The following is a 19,105-nucleotide window of genomic DNA, read 5'->3' as shown; positions in this document are numbered from 1 at the left end:
GTTTAAAATAATTGCTCCATTTAATCTAAATTGCCAAGTTTATGCGCAGAGCTGTCCATAATATTCCAATATAATCCTTTTAATTTACGCGGGATTGGTAGATATGGCCCTTCTTTCATTTCTGATATTTGTCAATTTGTGGTTTTTTTTTTTTTTTTTAATTTGTGTTTTTTAAATTTTTTTTTGAGACAGTTTCTTTCCCAGGCTGGCCTTAAACTCACAATCTTCCTACCTCAGCCTCCTGAATGCTGGAATTACAGGCATATGACATCATGTGTGGCTTTATGTCTTGTCTTTTAATATAGTTAACGTATAAAGAATTTTATTGAACTTTACAAAGAACCACTTTTTGGTTTTGTTGATTTTTTTTCAATTTCACTAATTTTTATTCTTTTTTTCCTGCTTACTTTGAATTTAAATGGGTCTTCATTTTCTAGTTTCAGAAGGCTGAAGATTACGTAAGTAAGCTAAGATCATTAGATCGTGTAATACTGTATTAGTTTTAGAATATAATATACAATACAGTATACAACCTTTACTTTGTCAATAAAAACCCTACTCTAGCTCATTTCTGGTTCTGTTCCAGACTTAACCCTCTTTTTCATATTGTCAAGTCTCTGACAGCCCACATCCCTGCCTGGATACACTGGACCTCTGAATTTACAGCCCAATATCACCTTAGTAGCATCTGGTCTGCATGTGTGGGCCTCTTTCCTCAAGGCCATGTCTTAGAGGGCAGCTGTTTAGAGGCTTAGACAAAAATTTACGTACACACACCAAGGAGGAATATGGAATAGGATCTAGGGGCTGCACTTGTACAGAATACTGTTTCTTTAACATTTTCATTTATAGTTTTTCAATGATTAGATATTAGTTCTGCAGAGTTACACATAAACTGCTATTCTGGGTCTTAAAAACATTGAAGATGGGTCTAATGTGACAACTACCAAGCTAGAGGTATCTATTTCCTACTCACAATTATATTAAGTTAAATTGTACATATGAAACACACACTTTTTCCCCCATGATGCTGGGGATTGAACCTAGGGGCCTTGTGCATGCTAAGCAAGCACTCTGTAAGTTGAGTTACATACCCAGCCAGAACACATACACACTTTATACAACTTATCACTTGAACACACAAGTCCTACACATATTAGAGAAACTTCTCACATGTATTTAATGCTGTCGCATAGATTATCCATTTACTTATGCTTTTTCAAAGCTTCAGATTAAAATTATCCCCAGGGTTAGAGTTGCAGAAAAGGTTGTTTAACAAATGGAAATTCCTTGAAGTTATACCTTGATTCAGATTTATTTGCAATACTGACTGCAGGTTCTTATTTGTGTGACTTGGTGGTTGTGATCACTCAAATCAAGTGGTAAAGCTACACAGAAAACACGGGAGGATGCATGTAAAAACTGATGAATCTGAATAAAGTCTATATTTGAGCTTGCATAATAACAATTTCTTATCTTCACAATATAGTTATATAACATTATCATTAGAATAAAGTTGATGAAGGGTACAGCAAAATTCTCTGTACTTTTACTGTATGTTATTGCAAATTTATATATTTATCACTTTATAAGTTTTTAAAGATTTACATTCCACAACATATAGCTATAAATTACTATTTATATTTTCTAAAGACGATTATAGCATCAAACCCAAAAAAATGTGTAAGTATTACATTATTTCTAAGTAAAATATTCAAATTATCTCATAGATTCATTTATGAACTATAAACTGATAAAATCTAGTTTACATTTTTCCTATAAATGTTTACAAATTCAAAAAAATCTGGAAGTTTTATAACAGTATTAAGTTAGGATTTCACTGTTTAACAAAGCATGACATGCAATTTGTTTCATCAGTGCTGTGGAATAAATTAAGTCCAGTTTGCAGATGAATGTTATTAAACAGTCAGAGGCCAATAGAACTTTCTCCAGTGTGTATATTCTGAAGTATAGTGTGCTAACTTGTGGCTGAGCATTTCTAATAAACAATTCATCAAAAGACTTTTACCCTGTGTGTATCCTCTGATGTACAATGAGGTTTGACTTTTGAGAGAAGGTTTTCCCACATATGTTACACTCATAGGGCTTCTCTCCTGTGTGTGATCTTTGATGTTTAGCAAGGTCTGATTTACGGTAAAAGATTTTCCCACATTCATTACATTGACAAGATTTCTCCCCTGTGTGAGACCTGTGATGTACTGTGAGGGAGGATTTGTGACTGAAGGATTTCCCACATTCATTACATTCATAGGGTTTCTCCCCTGTGTGTTTTCTCTGATGCAAAATAAGTCCTGACTTCACACAGAAAGATTTTCCACATTCATTACATTTATAGGGCTTTTCTTCTATATGGGTTCTCTGATGTACAATTAGAGCTGATTTATGGCAGAAAGCTTTTCCACATATAGTACATTCATAAGGTTTCTCCCCTACGTGAATTCTCTGGTGCTGTGTGAGCTGTGACTTCTGGCAGAAAGATTTCCCACATTCATTGCATTCATAGGGCTTCTCCCCAGTATGTGTTCTATTATGTTTAGTTAGGTATGATTTATTGTAAAAGATTTTTCCACACTCAAGACATTCATAGGGTTTCTCCCCTGTGTGTGTTCTAAAATGTTGTGAAAGGGTTGACTTATGACTGAAGAACTTCCCACATTCAGGACATGAAAAGGGTTTCTCCCCTGTGTGAGTTCTCTGGTGCACTGTAAGGTCTGACTTTAAGCAGAAGGTTTTCCCACATTCATAACATTCATAAGGTTTCAATCCTGTATGAATTATCTGATGCCTGGTGAGTACTGACTTATGGTAGAAAGTTTTCCCACATGCATTACATGCATAGGGTTTATCCCCTATGTGAGTTCTCTGATGCTGTGTAAGATGAGACTTTTGACAAAAGGATTTCCCACATTCCAGACATTCAAAAGGTTTCTCACCTGTGTGTGTTCTCTGATGCACGGTAAGGTGGGAATTCATACAAAATGATTTACCACATTCATAACATTGATAGGGTTTCAGCCCCGTGTGTGTTCTCTGATGCTTAGTGAGGTCTGACTTCTGATAAAATGTTTTCCCACATGCAGAACACTGATAAGGTTTCTCCCCAGTATGTGTTCTCTGATGTAATGTGAGGGCTGACTTGTGGCTAAAGACTTTCCCACACTGGCTGCATTCATAGGGTTTTTCTCCTGTGTGTGACCTCTGATGTTTAGTGAGATTTGACTTCTCCCAGAAAGTTTTTCCACATTCACTACATTGAAAGCGTTTCTCTCCTGTGTGCACTCTCTTATGTCGAGTGAGATGTGACTTCTCCCAGAAAGCTTTCCCACATTCATTACACTCAAAGTGTTTCTCTCCTTTATGAGTTTTCTGAAGTTGTGAGAGACATAACTTCTTCCTGAAATTATTTCCACTTTCATTATATTCACAATGTTTCATATGTACCCCATGATGTTTGAGAGTAGACTTCCCACAGAAGGATTCCTCATAATCACTAAACTTGCAGTGATTCTCCTCAGAGGGAGGTATCTGAGGGAACAGGAGGGATGAGTCTCCACAAACAGTTATCCCATATTCACTGCCTTCACAGTCTCTCTCTTCTTTGCTCTCACTCTTGTGTGGGTTGAACAGTGTCTTTTCCAAGAAGGCTTCCCGACCCACATTATATTCAAAAGTTTGTTCTAAGGTTTGAATCTTTTCGTGCGGAATAGGAGCCTCATGATAACTGTGAGTAGCCCTATTCTTCAAAAATTCACTTTTCTCCCTAGTATGAGTTTTCTCGGGTTTAATTTTGAGTAGCAATTTTCCACAACCATTAAATTCATCAGGTTCTTTTCTGAAGGTTTTTCTAATAATAACCAACTCTGAAATTCTGTTGAAACTCACTCCAAATAAGTCACAGTGACAGACTATTTTTGTGGAAGGAAATGAATTTTTGTCCAAGTTAAATGGTTTTCCCATTACATTACCTTGTTCCTTCACTAGCATTTTGTTATCGATGAATACAACTTCCCAAAAATGTTTAAGTTGGTTTTCTTGGCTCCTCTCCTTCAACTGATCAGCTTTCCAAAGTTCTACAAGAAAAATTAATCTTATTATATAAACACAAGCACATCTCTCATAGAATGAGACCTCTATACAAATATCATATGAAATAGTTGACGGTGGTTTTCTGGTCCAATTTCCAAGAATGAAAATAATTGCCATGTACATTTTTTCCTACTATGTGGGTATAAAGTGAAAAAAATCATAACTATAAGCAAAAGGGCTAATATAGCATAAAGATATAGAAGAATCTGGCTATTAGCATACACATATTTGGGTTCTAATGTATGAAAAGTAAACTGGATCTCTTCATTAATCCTCCAAAAAATTATAAGCGTTAATATAAAGAGAGAAAATAGCATTAACTACAACAAATTATTACTTTAGTCTAACTAGGAGACAGAGAATACAGTAGATACTTGGTATCCACAGGTATATTTTGCCAGGGAGACCACTATTGAGTAAAAACTGCAAATGCTCAAGATGCATAGAGTTCAATACTGTGCTGTGGATGCTTTACTCATTCTTCCCATAATACCACCCAACTTTCAATAAAGACATGCTGCCTTTCAACAAGTCTTAATCTTTTACTTTCTCACTTAAATTAAGCATATTACATGCCCTTTTTTTTGGCTTGGGAGAATTACCATAATTTTTGCCCTGGTAATTAACCACCATTTGCTTCTGGGGAGGGATATTTTCACAAACCTAAGGGCAGGGAAACACTCAGCAGATCACAGGATTTAAACACATTTGACGATAACGGGACTGAGAGCTTCTCATGGGAATTTAAAATTTTTGTTTGTGAAAAGTTCTCTGTTTATTTAAATATGCATATGTATACTTTTTACTGCAATTGGTCAAAACTATGTGTAATAAATCTGTGAATAAGATGGACTTACAGTACTACAATATTCAAATCACCATTAAGTAAGGAAATATTTGAATATAGAAGAAACTGTCAACCCATAGCTACGAAGACTCAGGGGACGATGATGATCACAAAAAAAAAGGAGACACAGAGTCTAGAAATGATTGAAAATACTTCCAGAAATACTTCCTCTCTGAGTGAGAAAATACTGAGGTAATGTCTCAGTTCAGGTGGCTCACAGCTTGGGCTGCTGGGAAATCAAAGAGAAGGGCCTTGGAGTGAATGGGAACTAAAGAGGCAATAGCTGATCAAAATCAGGAATGAAAATGAAAAAGGACAAAGGGATAATAGAAAATAGGGCTCAAATTACAAGAAACCCAGTAGGGACTAAACTGCTTTGAAGCCCTAACCAATGTGACTCTATTTGGAGACAGGAACTTTAAGGAAGCAATTAAGATTATAATAGGATATACAATGAGGCCTCTAGGTGAATAATACTAGTGATCTGCTGCAAAAGAAAAGCCTCAAGAGCACATTCATATTCTCATTTTTATTCTCATCCTCTCCCTTTCCCTCTCTTTCTATCAATGGTAGTTGTGGGATCCAGGTAGGACCTCAGTGATCAAGCATTAAGAGCCAGGAGTTATTTTCTGTCTCAGGTAGTTTGGGGAAAGAGCAGAAGTGACCAAAGATCATCTTATCTAGTCTTTTTGCCTTGGACCCCATGAGGAAGTGATAAAAGAAAGACATGTGCCTAAGAAAAGCACTGAGCTTAGAGGAGAGCAACACAAGAGTTTTAGGGGTGTACAATGAGTTCCATTAGACAAAAGACTTTGAACACCTTTTATCACTCAAAGTAACTAAAACTAATAGTGGAAAATTGTGTGTGTGTGTATAACAGTGAAATGCATGCCTGAAAAGTGTTGTTCTGAATTATTAAAAGCATGTAATCCTTCTTTGGAATGTGTATATGCCAACAGCAGAATTGCCCAGTGATTCAGGCCATTTCTGGTATCATGACTAATTGAGTCAATGGGCTTCCAGGTCAACTCACAAAGAAACTTGAAGTCATCCTGCAGTAGATGTTAGTGAGAAAGTCAACACTGTAACAAGTACTTAACAGTTCAAAGAAATCTTGAAACAATCAAAAGCCACTTACAGAGTGAATATTTACTAAGAAACTCAGGAGGGAGAAGTATTTCTGTTACAAGTCTGAGTACAAGTAACCTTGATGGTCACACTGTGACAGAGAGCCACCATTTTCCACCTACCTCATCTCTCAAGACTAGGATCCACTAAATAAAGTAGATCCAGAACTGGTGTCTGGTTTGTTCAGGAGACATGTCCAGCTTCATGCTATCCAAATGAGACCTCAGCAGTGAACAAGTTTACTTTGGAGTAGACTTCAAAAGGGAGCTTTCCCAAAGAAGCCAGTCAGATGCCAAAACAAAAATGGCTTTCGAAGAACTGACTGAAAAACTTAGTGAAGCTCGGGAACAAGAAGTAGTTTCAGATTGGGTAGAGCAGTAGCTCCAGGAAAAAAAAAAGAGATATGCCCAGAAAGAGAATTTGTGGAAAGACATCAGGATAAAATGGGACTTAGGTCCTTGCAGCTATAGGAAGCACTAAAGAAACAAGAAGCTAAAGCAGATGAGAATGAGGGACTAACAAAAACTAAGCTATAACTAAACCTGAGAAGAGTCAAACTTGCAAAAGAACTAGAGCTATCTCACAGGCTATACAATCAACCACAAGGCAGCAGAGGAACACTTCTGCATCAGATGGAAGAACTGCATACACAACTTAGAAAAGCAGGTGATTAGAAGGGTTTCTGACATCAAGAATCTCAGATTTCCAAGCAACAGTCAAACTGTCAAGGTGATCACAGAGATCATCACAGATTTAGAAGAGGGATAGAATGGGAGAAAAGGATCTGGAGAAGCAGATGTCAGACTTCAGAGTGCAGCTGAACTTCAATGCAATGGCATCTGAGTTGGAAGAAGTGAAGCAGTGCATGGAGCAAAAAGACAAGGACAAAGCAAACTTGGCAGCATAGAAAATCTAACATATGAATTGGAGAAGAGGGAAAACAACTGCAGATGTTAGATCAGCTTAAGGAGATCCAGAATTACTTTAATACATGTGAGGCAGGACATTAAGTGTGCTGGCCTTCAGATCTCAGAGCACTGAAGGAAAATGGAAGGGGCCAGATTGCAGTACAAGGATCAACTTCTTTCTCTAATCCAATAGGAAAGGAAATTGATATAGCTTGTAAAAAAAAAACTGTCTCTAAGAACTCAATGAAGAAATTCAGTTTTTTCCCTAAATACCAGCTGATACTCTGAAGGCAACAACTTAGGGATCTGATCAAAACCAAGGAACCTGACCACCAGTGTCTCTTTCAACAGACAGAAAGGTAGAAGCAGATGGAAGAACTACAATAGAAAAGAGCTCTTCTAGAAGAGACAGTCTCTGAAGGACTATGAAGATACATTAGCCTTGAGTACCTGAGTAGCTTCAGACCATCTGGAGTCTGTGCCTGAGAAACAGAGCCTAGTAGAAGACTTCAAAGACTTCAGAGATCCCTGCAGTTCATCTGAATCAATGGGAGATATTCTAAATACAGAATTTACACAAATTATCTTCTGCAGTGCCAAAATGACACCAATTTTAAAATTAAAAGTTTCAATGATGACAGAACTTTTGTCAAAGTTTCCATGCTTGTGGGTTAGATCACAAGCAGGAACACAGTTGCTTCCTGTCTAATCCATGATTTTCACACTTGAACTCCTTGTCAGCAACTTACCACAAAAAAAAATCTTGTTCCAGATTAAGCTTCAATCAAGGAAGATGTCACAAATTTACAAATGAATGGAACAAGTCTACAACCAAAAAGGACAAATGTGAGAGCAAAAAAGGTAAAATGTAGTTAGCTACTTTACTTGAGTGTTTTCCAAATAATAGCCAATCTGTCCTTCTATCTATTCTTGTTGGCTACTGGCCCAGATTGTCTAACATACATACCTGTGGCTTTGGTATTGCCAAATTTTTACTAAGATGAAAATACACTTTGTGAATGATATAAATACACTTTGTGAATGATATAAATTTATCTAATACAAATAATATAATCAATTTATGCATTATATGTAACTAACTTACTAGCAATTTATGACAGCAGAGAAAGATGTATTTTTACTTTGCATTTTCCTTTTTTATATGTGGTCTGTCACAATTTCCTGATCAAAGCCTGGGTTTATAATTGATGCCTTTCAAAAATTGCTGGCTAAATAAAGGAAAATGAATTTCCTTTGGCAGGTGCTTTACCCCCTGCCTACTGTTGCACTGAATTTGGATTTGGGTTGTTCTTCTCTCATCTATGCCTCTACTTCAGTTTTAGAATGTACAGAATTCAATTCTAACTTCTATGGAAATACTGACTCCAGTTAAGAGTTATTGAGTGATCCCTATAACAAAGTCCATGTTTTCCCAGGTCTGTATGTTGTCAATCTTCCAATGGATGGATGACACTAAAATTTACTTTGTCAAATGCTGGGTACTTTGGGGATTCCTATGTTTTTGTTCAAGTATACACTGGGAAACAATCTGCTACTTTGATATCTTGCTCTTCTGGTTTGTTAGGCAAATCTGAAGAAGTACTTTTTACAGGCCCCATATGAGTGCCATGCATGCTCCCTTTAATTCTTTTTAAAAGCTTTTGCACTGATTATCTCACATGAGTTTGGTATTTTGCTGAATAATCAAGAGAAACCTTTACAGATCTACCCACATCAACTATGCAGGTATCTCCTGCGTGTTCCTCTGCCCTGTGATCTGTGAGCAGCCTTAACCTCTTTGGGCTCCAAATCCCCAACTCAGTGAAAGTGTATGGCTCTGCAAGATGGTGACTAGAGGGAGGAAGCAGAAAGCATGCTTCCTATAGAAAACTCCTGGAGAGACGCTGGAGATACACCTGGCAGGAAAAACTACCAAGAAGAGGAAAAACTCTGACACCTCCACCCCCCAGCCCGTGCATAGCATCCCCACTCCACGTTAAACAGAGAAACCAGGAGGGCTTCCGCACTGCCAGATGCCAGCTCCTAACCTGCTTGTGAGAAGCAGACCACCAGGTGAGCTAAGTGGCACAAGGTACTCCCACAGACAACAGTGAGACAAATCAGCATAGCCCTCTGGACAGACCGACCCCGGCCCAGGGAAAAACAAGAGAAAAAAACAAACTGAATAATAAACAAGCAGCTGAAAAAAAAAGGCACCTAGCAAAGAGGGCGGGGTGCCCTGAGCTCTGGAGAGTGGGGGAGGAGCAATCCCTCACAGAACTGTAAATAAACAAGCTGGAGAAGGCAGGAGTGGTGGCCCCCGCCCAGCAACCTTGGAAAGGGGAAAGCTTGTAACAGTGGCTGTCATGTGGAAAGCTCCACTGGAAAGTGGGGAAGGGGCACGTCCCACGTGAACTGTAAATAAATAAGCTGGCCAGAGAAGGCAGGTGTTACAGAACCTCCCCCAATGTGCTTGGAGAGGGGAAGGTGTCTAACAGTGGGGCACCTCCCCCACAGGAACTGTAAATAAACAAGCGGCAGGAGAAGGCAGGAGCAGCGGCACCCACCCAGCAACCTTGGAGTAGGGAAAGCTTATAACAGTGGCTGTCCTGTGGAAAGCTCCACTAGAGAGGGGGGGGAGGGGCACCACCCCAAGTGAACTGAAAATAAAAAGGACTGCAATTGCAACAGGTGGGTAGGGCTGTATACTGGAGAAAACAAAAGGGGCATGCGTCCAGGAGAACTCTAAATAAACAAAGCCTGTGGGGCTAGGTGAGTGTAAAGCTCATTCCTGAGATCTGCAATAAATAAAGCCTGCAGCAGTAGGTGGCAGGTGAGCCTCAGCCTCAGATAGACATTCACAAAGCTGTCTCCAGACTCTTTTTTTTTTTTTTCTCTTCCTTTAATGAGACAATGACAGAACTACTTCTCAGACACCAACACCAGGACTGGAAGCTGAAGAACGAACACCAAAATTATCAAGACTGAAACTTTATTGCATTTGAACTTGGGGATTTTTTTTTTATTATCCTCTGCCTCTCTAATACCTGTTTAGCTTACCATTGATTAGTACACTCTCTCTCCCTGTTTATTTCTTTGGCTCTGCTTTTCCTTTATTTTCTTTGTATTTTTTCCTTTTTTCTTTACCTTCTTTGCTTTCCCTCTCCTCTAACCCTTCCATTCTAGGTATCACCATTGTTATTATTACAAATTAGACAATACTGAATTACACACAGTACAGGTACAGTAACAATAGCAAGGGCAATGATGGGAAGATGGAAAAAAGAGGGAAACCATATTCCCCCCAATAATAAATTAGTAAGAAACCAGAGGGAAATGAAGAAAACAGATGCCCAGATCCAGACTCCAACAAAACGAAGATAAGCTATGCCAAAGAACCCAATGAAGCCCACAAGAACACCCTGAAAGAAGAAATCCTGCAAGTAATCAATGAAAATTTTATAGAGATGATACTGGATATGGTCAACCAAAATGTACAGGAGACACTCAAGAAATTCCAAGACAACAAAAATAGAGAATTTGAGAAAGCACAAGAACAAATAAAAGAAACTATAGAAGCACTGTATAAACACCAAAGTGAAACAAAGAATGCGATAAACAAAGAGATAAAAGAACTCTGGGAGAAAATTGACAATATTAAAGAGGAAGACACTCAGGATATGGAAAACTTCAGAAAAAAGAACAAAAAAGAAATGCAAAACAAAATGGAAGGCCAATCCAGCAGACTAGAACAAGCAGAAGACAGAATCTCAGAACTCAAAGATGAAACGGTAATGAAAGGAAAAACTGAAGAACTATTAGTTAAACAACTCAAGACCTGTGAAAAGAAAATGCAAGAACTTACTGACTCCATCAAAAGACCAAACCTGAGAATCATGGGCATTGAAGAAGGAGAAGAGGTGTGAGCAAAAGGAATATATAATATATTTAACAAAATAATAACAGAAGATTTCCCAAATCTAGAGAAAACTATGCCCATTCAGGTACAGGAATCATCCAGAACACCAAACAGACCTGACCAAAATAGAACTACCCCAGGACATATTATCACTAAAACAACAAGTACAGAGAAGAGAGAAAGAATATTGAAGATGTAAGAGAGAAAAAACAAACAAATAACATAACAAAGGTAAACCCATCAAAATCACAGCAGACTTCTCAACAGAAACATTAAAGGCAAGAAGAGCTTGGAGTGAGGTATTCCGGGCAATGAATGAAAATAACTTCAACCCTAGGATACTCTACCCAGCAAAACTATCATTCAAAATACATGGAACAATAAAAGTCCTCCATGATTAGCAGAAACTAAAACAATATGTGACCACAAAGCCACCACTACAAAAGATTCTTCAAGGGATTCTGCACACAGAAAGTGAAACCCAACATAACCATGAAAGGGCAGGCAGTAGCAAACTACAGGAAAAAAAAAAGCAAGAAAGTAGAGTTGAGCTACACACAATCAAACCCTCAAACAACAAAGACAACTAAATGACAGGAATCACCTCATACCTATCAGTACCAATACTTAATGTTAATGGACTTAATTTCCCTATCAAAAGGCAGCATTTGACAAACTGGATTAAAAAGGAAGATCCAACAATTTGTTGCTTAAAGAAGACCTATCTCATTGACAGAAATAAGCATAGGCTTAGGATGAAAGGCTAGAAGAAGATTTAGCAAGCCAGCAGCCCCCAAAAATAGTCAGGAGTAGCAATTCTTAACTCAGACAAAGTAGACTTCAAACCTACATTGATCCAACAAGATAAAAATAAAAGGGGAAATAAACCAAAAGGAAATAACAATTATCAACCTATATGCACCCAATGTCAATGCACCCAATTTCATCAAACATACCCTCAAGGACCTAAAACCATATAGTAACTCCAACACAGTGGTCATGGGAGACTTTAACACCCTACTATCATCAATACATAGGTCATCCAAACAAAAAATCAATAAAGAAATCCTAGATCTAAAACATACCATAGATCAAATGAACCTAGCCGATGTCTACAGAACATTTCATCCAACTTCTATACAATGTGCATTTTTACCAACAGCCCACGGAACCTTCTCTAAAATAGATCATATCCTGGGGCACAAAGCAAGTCTCAGCAAGTATAAGAAAATAAAAATTACACTATGCATTCTATCTGATCACAATGCAATAAATCTAGAACTCAACAACAAAAATAAAGACAAAAAACATGCAAACAGCTAGAAACTGAACAACTCATTGCTTAATGAACAATGGGTCATTGATGAAACAAAACAGGAAATTAAAAGGTTCCTGGAAGTCAATGAAAATGAAAATACAACCTACCGGAACCTATGAGACACAGCAAAGGCAGTCCTGAGAGGAAAGTTTATAGCCATGAGTGCATATATTAAAAAGACTGAGCAACAACAGGTATTGGCGAGGATGCGGGGAAAAGGAACCCTTTTACACTGCTGGTGGGAATGCCAACTACTACAACCACTCTGGAAAAAAATTTGGAGACTTCTTAAAAATCTAAACATAGATCTACCATATGATCCAGCAATACCACTCTTGGGGATATACCCAAAAGAATGTGACACAGGTTACTCCAGAGGCACCTGCACACTCATGTTTATTGTGGCACTATTTACAATAGCCAAGTTATGGAAACAGCCAAGTTGCCCCACTACTGACGAATGGATTAAGAAAATGTGGTATCTATACACAATGGAATTTTATGCAGCCATGAAGAAGAATGAAATCTTATCATTCGCAAGTAAATGGATGGAACTGGAGTACATCATTTTGGCCCAAAAGACCAAAAATCGTATGTTCTCCCTCATATGCGGACATTAGATCAATGGTAAACAACAAAGGGATTGGACTTTGATCACATGATAAAGCGAGAGCACACAAGGGAGGTATGAGGATAGGTAAGACACCCAAAAAACTAGATAGCATTTGTTGCCCTCAATGCATAGAAACTAATGCAGATACTTTAAAGTGACAGGGGCCAATAGGAGAAGGGAACCAGGAACTAGAGAAAAGGTTAGTTTGAGAAGAATTAATTTAGAAGGTAACACACATGTACAGGAAAGAAATGCAAGTCAACTCCCTGTATAGCTATCCTTATCTCAACTAGCAAAAACCCTTGGTCCTTCCTATTATTGTTTATACTCTCTCTTCAACAAAACTAGTGATAAGGGCATAATAGTTTCTGCCTGGTAGGGAGGGGTAAGGGGGGAGAGGGAGGGGGCGGATGAGTAAGGGAGGGGGCCTTACCCTCCCTTGTTTGGGATAAATGACCCAAACTTGTATGCACATATGAATAAAATCAAAAGAAAAAAAGTGCACGGCTCTGCCTCAGTTTGCTGTCTCTACCCTAGTGGGGCAGTCACAGAGCTCAGTCCCTATGTTTCTGGCTCTAAGTGACTTTGCTCTTGGTTAAATAATAACCCCTGCCTTGAAATTCACTGTTTCATGTGGATTTTTTTCCTGACTGATTTGGTTTTCTCAGATGAGGGTGTAAATCCAGTCCCTGATATTCCTTCTTGGCTTGATAGGAAAAACTAACTTTTAAACATAAATCTTAGGGTAAAATTTAATTTTATTGACCCTAATAATTAAAAAATGGGTCTTATATTTTGCCTTTGCTCTTTATCTCTTTATTATAGTTCAAAAGTTATCCATCAATGATATATTAACTGTGATACATAAAAGAAAACAAAACCAAAACACCAGGTTCCTCATCACAGTTTGAAATATTTGCATATCTCAACAATATAAAGTATTAAGCTAGATCAAAGGGAATGTCTATTTTACTAAAAAAGACAACAAACTGATTTCCAATGTTATATAAGAATTTCCATTGCTCCGCATTCTTAACAACACTAGCTATTATTTGACTACTACTAATATATTTATTTTTGTCACTGGTTTTGATTCAGGGCTTTGAAATTGCTAGGCAGGTGCTCTACCACTTCAGCCACACTTCCAGCCTAACAGCTTAATTCTTGTTCACTAAATTGGTATAAAGTGATATTTAACTCTGGTCTTACCAGGGTATTTCTTTCTTTGGGGGAGGGGGAAAGAATCAAGAGAAGGTCTCCTTGTGTGCCAAGACTGGCCTTAAACTTGCCTTCTTCCTGCCTCAGTCTCTGGAGTGCTGTAATCATCATCATGCACCATCATTACTGGCTTGTCATATTATTTCTCTATTACTAACAAAGCCTCACATCTTTGTTAACATTTCCATATCCACCCTGTGCATTGTTCTGTAAAATTCTTGTTCATCACCTTAACCATTTTTAAATTTGGGTGTACTTTTTGGGTCAATTTGTAAGACACTAACATTATCACATTTGAGTATTTACTATATGCCAAGTGTGGTTCTAGAAACTGGAGATATAGCAGTAAAAAAATAGGTAAAATGTTAGCTTTCATATTGCCTATACTTCTGAGGAATCAGAGACTAACAATACCTGTAAATAATATGTGCTATTCACAAAATAAAAGTATAAGCGCCTGTATTTTTTCCCAGTGATTTGCAGTGCCAAATCTATCAAAAGATCAAATTCCATAAACATGACGGTCTTTCCCTAAATCAAAACAACAACAAAGCAGTGAACCGGAATGTGGACTGATATACAATACATAATCCAAAGACCAGAGAAATAAGAATGAAGAAAAATGAAAAAAGTCTGAAAAAAAACGAGGAAAACCATTAACTCTCCCTCAACATATTCAAAATGGAGGAATAACAAGGAGCAGAAAAGATATTAAACAAAATGGATGACCAAAACTATGCATATCAATTGACAAAGAGGAAATCTTGCAGGTATCAAGGGAAAAAACCCTGCATCACATAAAGGAACTCTAATAAGATTAAGATCAGATTTCTCACCAGAAATAGCAGAGGCCAGAAGTTGGTAGGATGACATATGGTATGCTAGAAAACACTTTTTCAAAAACTGATCACCAAAAACAGAATTATTTTTCAAAACAGAAAGTGAAATAAAGGAATCATAAAAATAAAAGAAAAACAGAAAACAAAGAAACTGAAGAATCCATTGCTAGCAGAGTACCAGTGGCTCAGGCCTATGATCCTAAATACTTGAGAGGCTAAGAACAGGATAGTGGTTTGAGGTCAGCTAGGCTGGCCAAATTACAGAAAGCAGCAATTACAAGAACACATTGTTAAGTTATAAACATATTTACAGGTAATATGTACAAAAATAGGAAGACATAAACAGCTATATGTGAGTAACCTTTCTATATTTTATATATTCATATATTTATATATTTTATGCATTTATAATTTATTTCTTTGGAGTTAATTTATGTTTTATTGAAGTATATTATGGTAAGATTTATTACATAAGTCCTACAGAAACCACTAAGAAAATAAATTTTTACATGAAATTATTATTAAAGGCATTAAAATTTATGCTTAAATTCAATTTATGAAAGAGGCAAAATAAAACAAAACAAGGATCAAAAAGGCATGAGACAGAAAATTAAAAGTAAAATGGCAGACTTACTTCTAGTTCTACTTCAGCATCTGTGGGGGACTGGTTCCAGAAATTCCACAGGTAGGAAATCTGCATATGTTTATGTCTAAAATGGCCTAGTACTTACATATAAAAAATATGCACATATTCTTGTCATCTCTATAGACTACTTACAGTAAGTAATAAAATAAATAGTAGTTATACTGAATTATTTAGGGAATGACAAGGGGAAAAGTTTGTGCATGTTCTGTATAGATAAAAATTTTCTTCCTAAGTATTTTTGATCCATGTTTGGTTGAACCTATGGATTACAGAATTCAATGATGCAAAGAAAGGTTCACATGGATAATAACAGGCAAAGAGACATGGGTTTAAAAATCCAATCAAAAGGCAACAATTCTCAGTTGGAAAAATGTGTTAACAAGAGATACATTCTTTAAATTCAAAGATATAAGTAAGTTGAAATTTTTTAAAAGAACAAAAAGATCTATCAAGCACATAGTATTCACAGGTTGGGGACTGGGGATGAAGCTTAGCAGGAATTCTTGCTTAGCATTTGTGAGATCCCGGGTTCCATCCCCAACACTGCAGGAAAAAAATATTACTAGAGGTGAAAAGGGGCATTTTATGATGATACAGAGTCAATAAAAGAGATGTTTCTAAGCGTATATGCTATAAGCAACAGAACCTCAAAGTTACATGAAACAAAAACAGAATTGAAAGTAAAGATACATAAGTGAACCATAACAAGTGGAGACTTTATTTAATGCCCTACTTTCCACAATGGAAAGAACTGGGAAAAATATAAATGAGGAAACAGAATATGTGATCAACATAATGAAGCAAGCAAATCTGAAAGACATATATAATATACTACATTTGAAATCAGCAGAATATACAATCCTCAAAAATGCACTAGAAACAATACACAGGATACATTCAAAAGGATTCTGACCACAGTGGAAAGAAATTACAAATCAGTAACACAAAGGAATTTTGAAAATCCACAAACAGGGACAAATTAAATAACAAATTCTTAAGCAAAAACAAACAAACAAAAACAAAGAAGCAATAACTTAGAAAATTAGAAAAATACTTGAAGATAAATAAAAATAAAGACATACTAAAACTTAAAGAACACAGGTAAAGTAATGCTTAGAGAAAAAGAGATAAGTGTAAATAACCATAATTAAAAATACGAACACAAATCAATAAACTAGGACACTGGCCAAGAAAAGCAATACAAACAGAAAAGCAGAGGGAAAGAAACAAGAAAGGTTAAAGTAAAAATAAATGAAATAGAGAGCTATAAAATAATAACTAACTAGTGGGAAAGACCCACAAAATAAACGAATCTCTAGCTAACTGATATTGAGAAAGAGAAGATTCAAGTTACTAAAATTAGCATTGAAAGATGTCACATCACTAGCACCCTTACAGAAACAAAGAATAATAAGCCAGGCACAGTAGCTCATGCCTATAATCCCAGCTACGTGGGGGTGAAGACGGGAGGATCACAGTTTAAGGAAAGCACAGGCAAAAGCAAGTCTCCCTTTTTAACCAACAAGCCAGGTATGGTAATTCACAGTTATAATCTCATCTACATGGGAGGATCATGGTCCAAGGTCACTGCTGGACAAAAAGTGCAAGACCCTACCTAAAAAATAACTAAACTAAAAAAGGTCTGGACGCATGGCTCAAGTTGTAGAGCATTTGCCTAGCAAGACCAGTACCTATAAGGCAATAAATAAATAAACATTCTAATGTATGACAATAAATACTTTAACTTCTAGGAAATGCAGTATTTCCTAAAATAATAAAAACTACTGAAACTGACTCAAGAAATAAAAAAATCTGCAAAGATCCATAAGTAAAAAGACTGAATTAATTTTAATAATTTCACATTTAAAAAGCACAAAATACCCAGGTCTCAATGGCTTCATTAGTGAATTTTAACAAATATTTTAGAAAGAATATCAATACTTTTAAAACATTACTTTAAAAAATGACAAAGGAATGCTGCAGGCTGAAACCACAGGGTGACGAAGAAGGGGACAATCAAAGGCATTTCTACATGTCTTCCAGTATTGTGCAAACAGGAGACTGGAAGAATATGACTTGGCACACCGAGAAGTTTCTCAGCACACTGAGCACACATGAAAGCAGAATGTTCTGGTCTGTCCACTTTCTCGGAAGCTTTAAGGGAAGGGATTTAATAAGTAACATGTAAGTAGAGCAGTGTCTTTCAAACCACCTCTTGTTTTGCTCATTCGGATAAACATCCGTCATTGCTACGCGTTCTTGTTAACAAACAAATATGAGAAAAAACAAGGACTCGAGGCGGCGGTTCCAGAAACCCAGCCCTCTGGCTCCTAAACCACTCTCATTTCTGGTGGTCTGTTCTTTCCCGGCTCCGATCAGCAGCATTTGGCACAGTCGGCAGGATCAAAGAGGCAGAGAGACAGCTTCATCAGAAACCAAAGGGAAAACAGCTGCTCCGAGGTAAGCGAAACTTTCACGACTCTCAGAGCCAGAGTTATGGGCAATTCCCCTTCAATTCAGTCTCAATATATGACATTGCTTAGTTAAGGGACTATTGAAGGGCTCAGGGGCAAAGGTTAAAGACAAATCTTTTCAGGAATTATTTCATCATGTTCATCGGCATTGCTATTGGTTTCATCCTGAGGGAAGAACTGTATTGAATTATAAAGTGTAGAAAAAGGAGATGAGAGCTCTAAGAAGGGCACAACAAAGAGGGGACATAATACCTGTTCATGTCTGGTCGTTATGTTCTTTAATTTCTTCTGTATTAAAACGTATGAGCACAGATTCTGAAGAATCTAGACAAGTGGTCACTGATACAGGGAGTGACGTGGGACTTATTTCCCAACCTTGTGCTTCTGCTGATGAGTTTATTTCTCAACCTTTGCCTCCCCTGTCATCTCAGAAAGACGATGAAAGATTATTTAAGCAGTTAAAGGACCCTAGGCAAAATAAGAAGGAGTCTTCTGGGCAATCAGCAGCATCTTCTGACCATGATTCCTCTCAACATGAGTCCGGTTCAAGGCCCTCTTCAGATGAATCACCCAGAATGGTTCAGAACAGTCAATATCATGCATTAATGGCTGAAGTACAAAAATCAGCCCACAATATGGATAAATGTGATTTATCCACTGAATCTCATAAGAATTTTTCTAAGGCCCCTTCATCAAAAACGCAGGAAAATTAATATAGACGTACCCAGTCAGCAATGGGATGGCACATTCAAGCCTATCTCAACCCTTTACCACGCAACAAGGGGAAGTGCAGCTTTAGATATACCTAGCTCTCAAAATACATATTTACAGCCCGCATTAGGTAGATATAAATTACATACTGGTATTTGTGGACCTTTAACGGAAAAAACAATAGGGTTAGTTTTAGGTAGAAGTAGCATGACAATGGCAGGATTAACTGTTTTCCCTGGAATTATTGATTCTTATTATAATGGAGAAATTTTAATTATGGCACAAGTAGACAAACCTTTGCAAATCTTAAAAGATCAGAGCATTGCTCAACTTTTAATTTTACCATATGTTAAAGGGAGGACCTTAAATACTGCTAG

General features: G+C 37.1%; 1 protein-coding gene and 1 pseudogene across 1 annotated transcript in view; one reads left to right on the top strand and one right to left on the bottom strand.

Moving 5' to 3' along the window:
• Positions 1-1,163: 1,163 nt before the first annotated feature.
• Znf33b (zinc finger protein 33B) overlaps positions 1,164-19,105 on the bottom strand; it is a 34,239-nt gene continuing 16,297 nt past the window's right edge. Inside the window, exon 5 of the mRNA XM_020156985.2 lies at positions 1,164-4,091. Coding sequence (XP_020012574.2) covers positions 2,026-4,091 — 2,066 coding nt within the window. The 3' untranslated portion in view covers positions 1,164-2,025. The remainder of the gene's footprint in view (positions 4,092-19,105) is intronic.
• On the top strand, positions 5,055-6,989 carry LOC141424668 (centrosomal protein of 128 kDa pseudogene; annotated as a pseudogene).

Source organism: Castor canadensis, chromosome 7 (genome assembly GCF_047511655.1).
Source record: "Castor canadensis chromosome 7, mCasCan1.hap1v2, whole genome shotgun sequence".
In the NCBI taxonomy this organism is placed as follows: domain Eukaryota; kingdom Metazoa; phylum Chordata; class Mammalia; order Rodentia; family Castoridae; genus Castor; species Castor canadensis.
The sequence above is the reverse complement of the archived record's forward strand: the minus strand, read 5'-3'. Positions and strand labels throughout refer to the sequence as shown.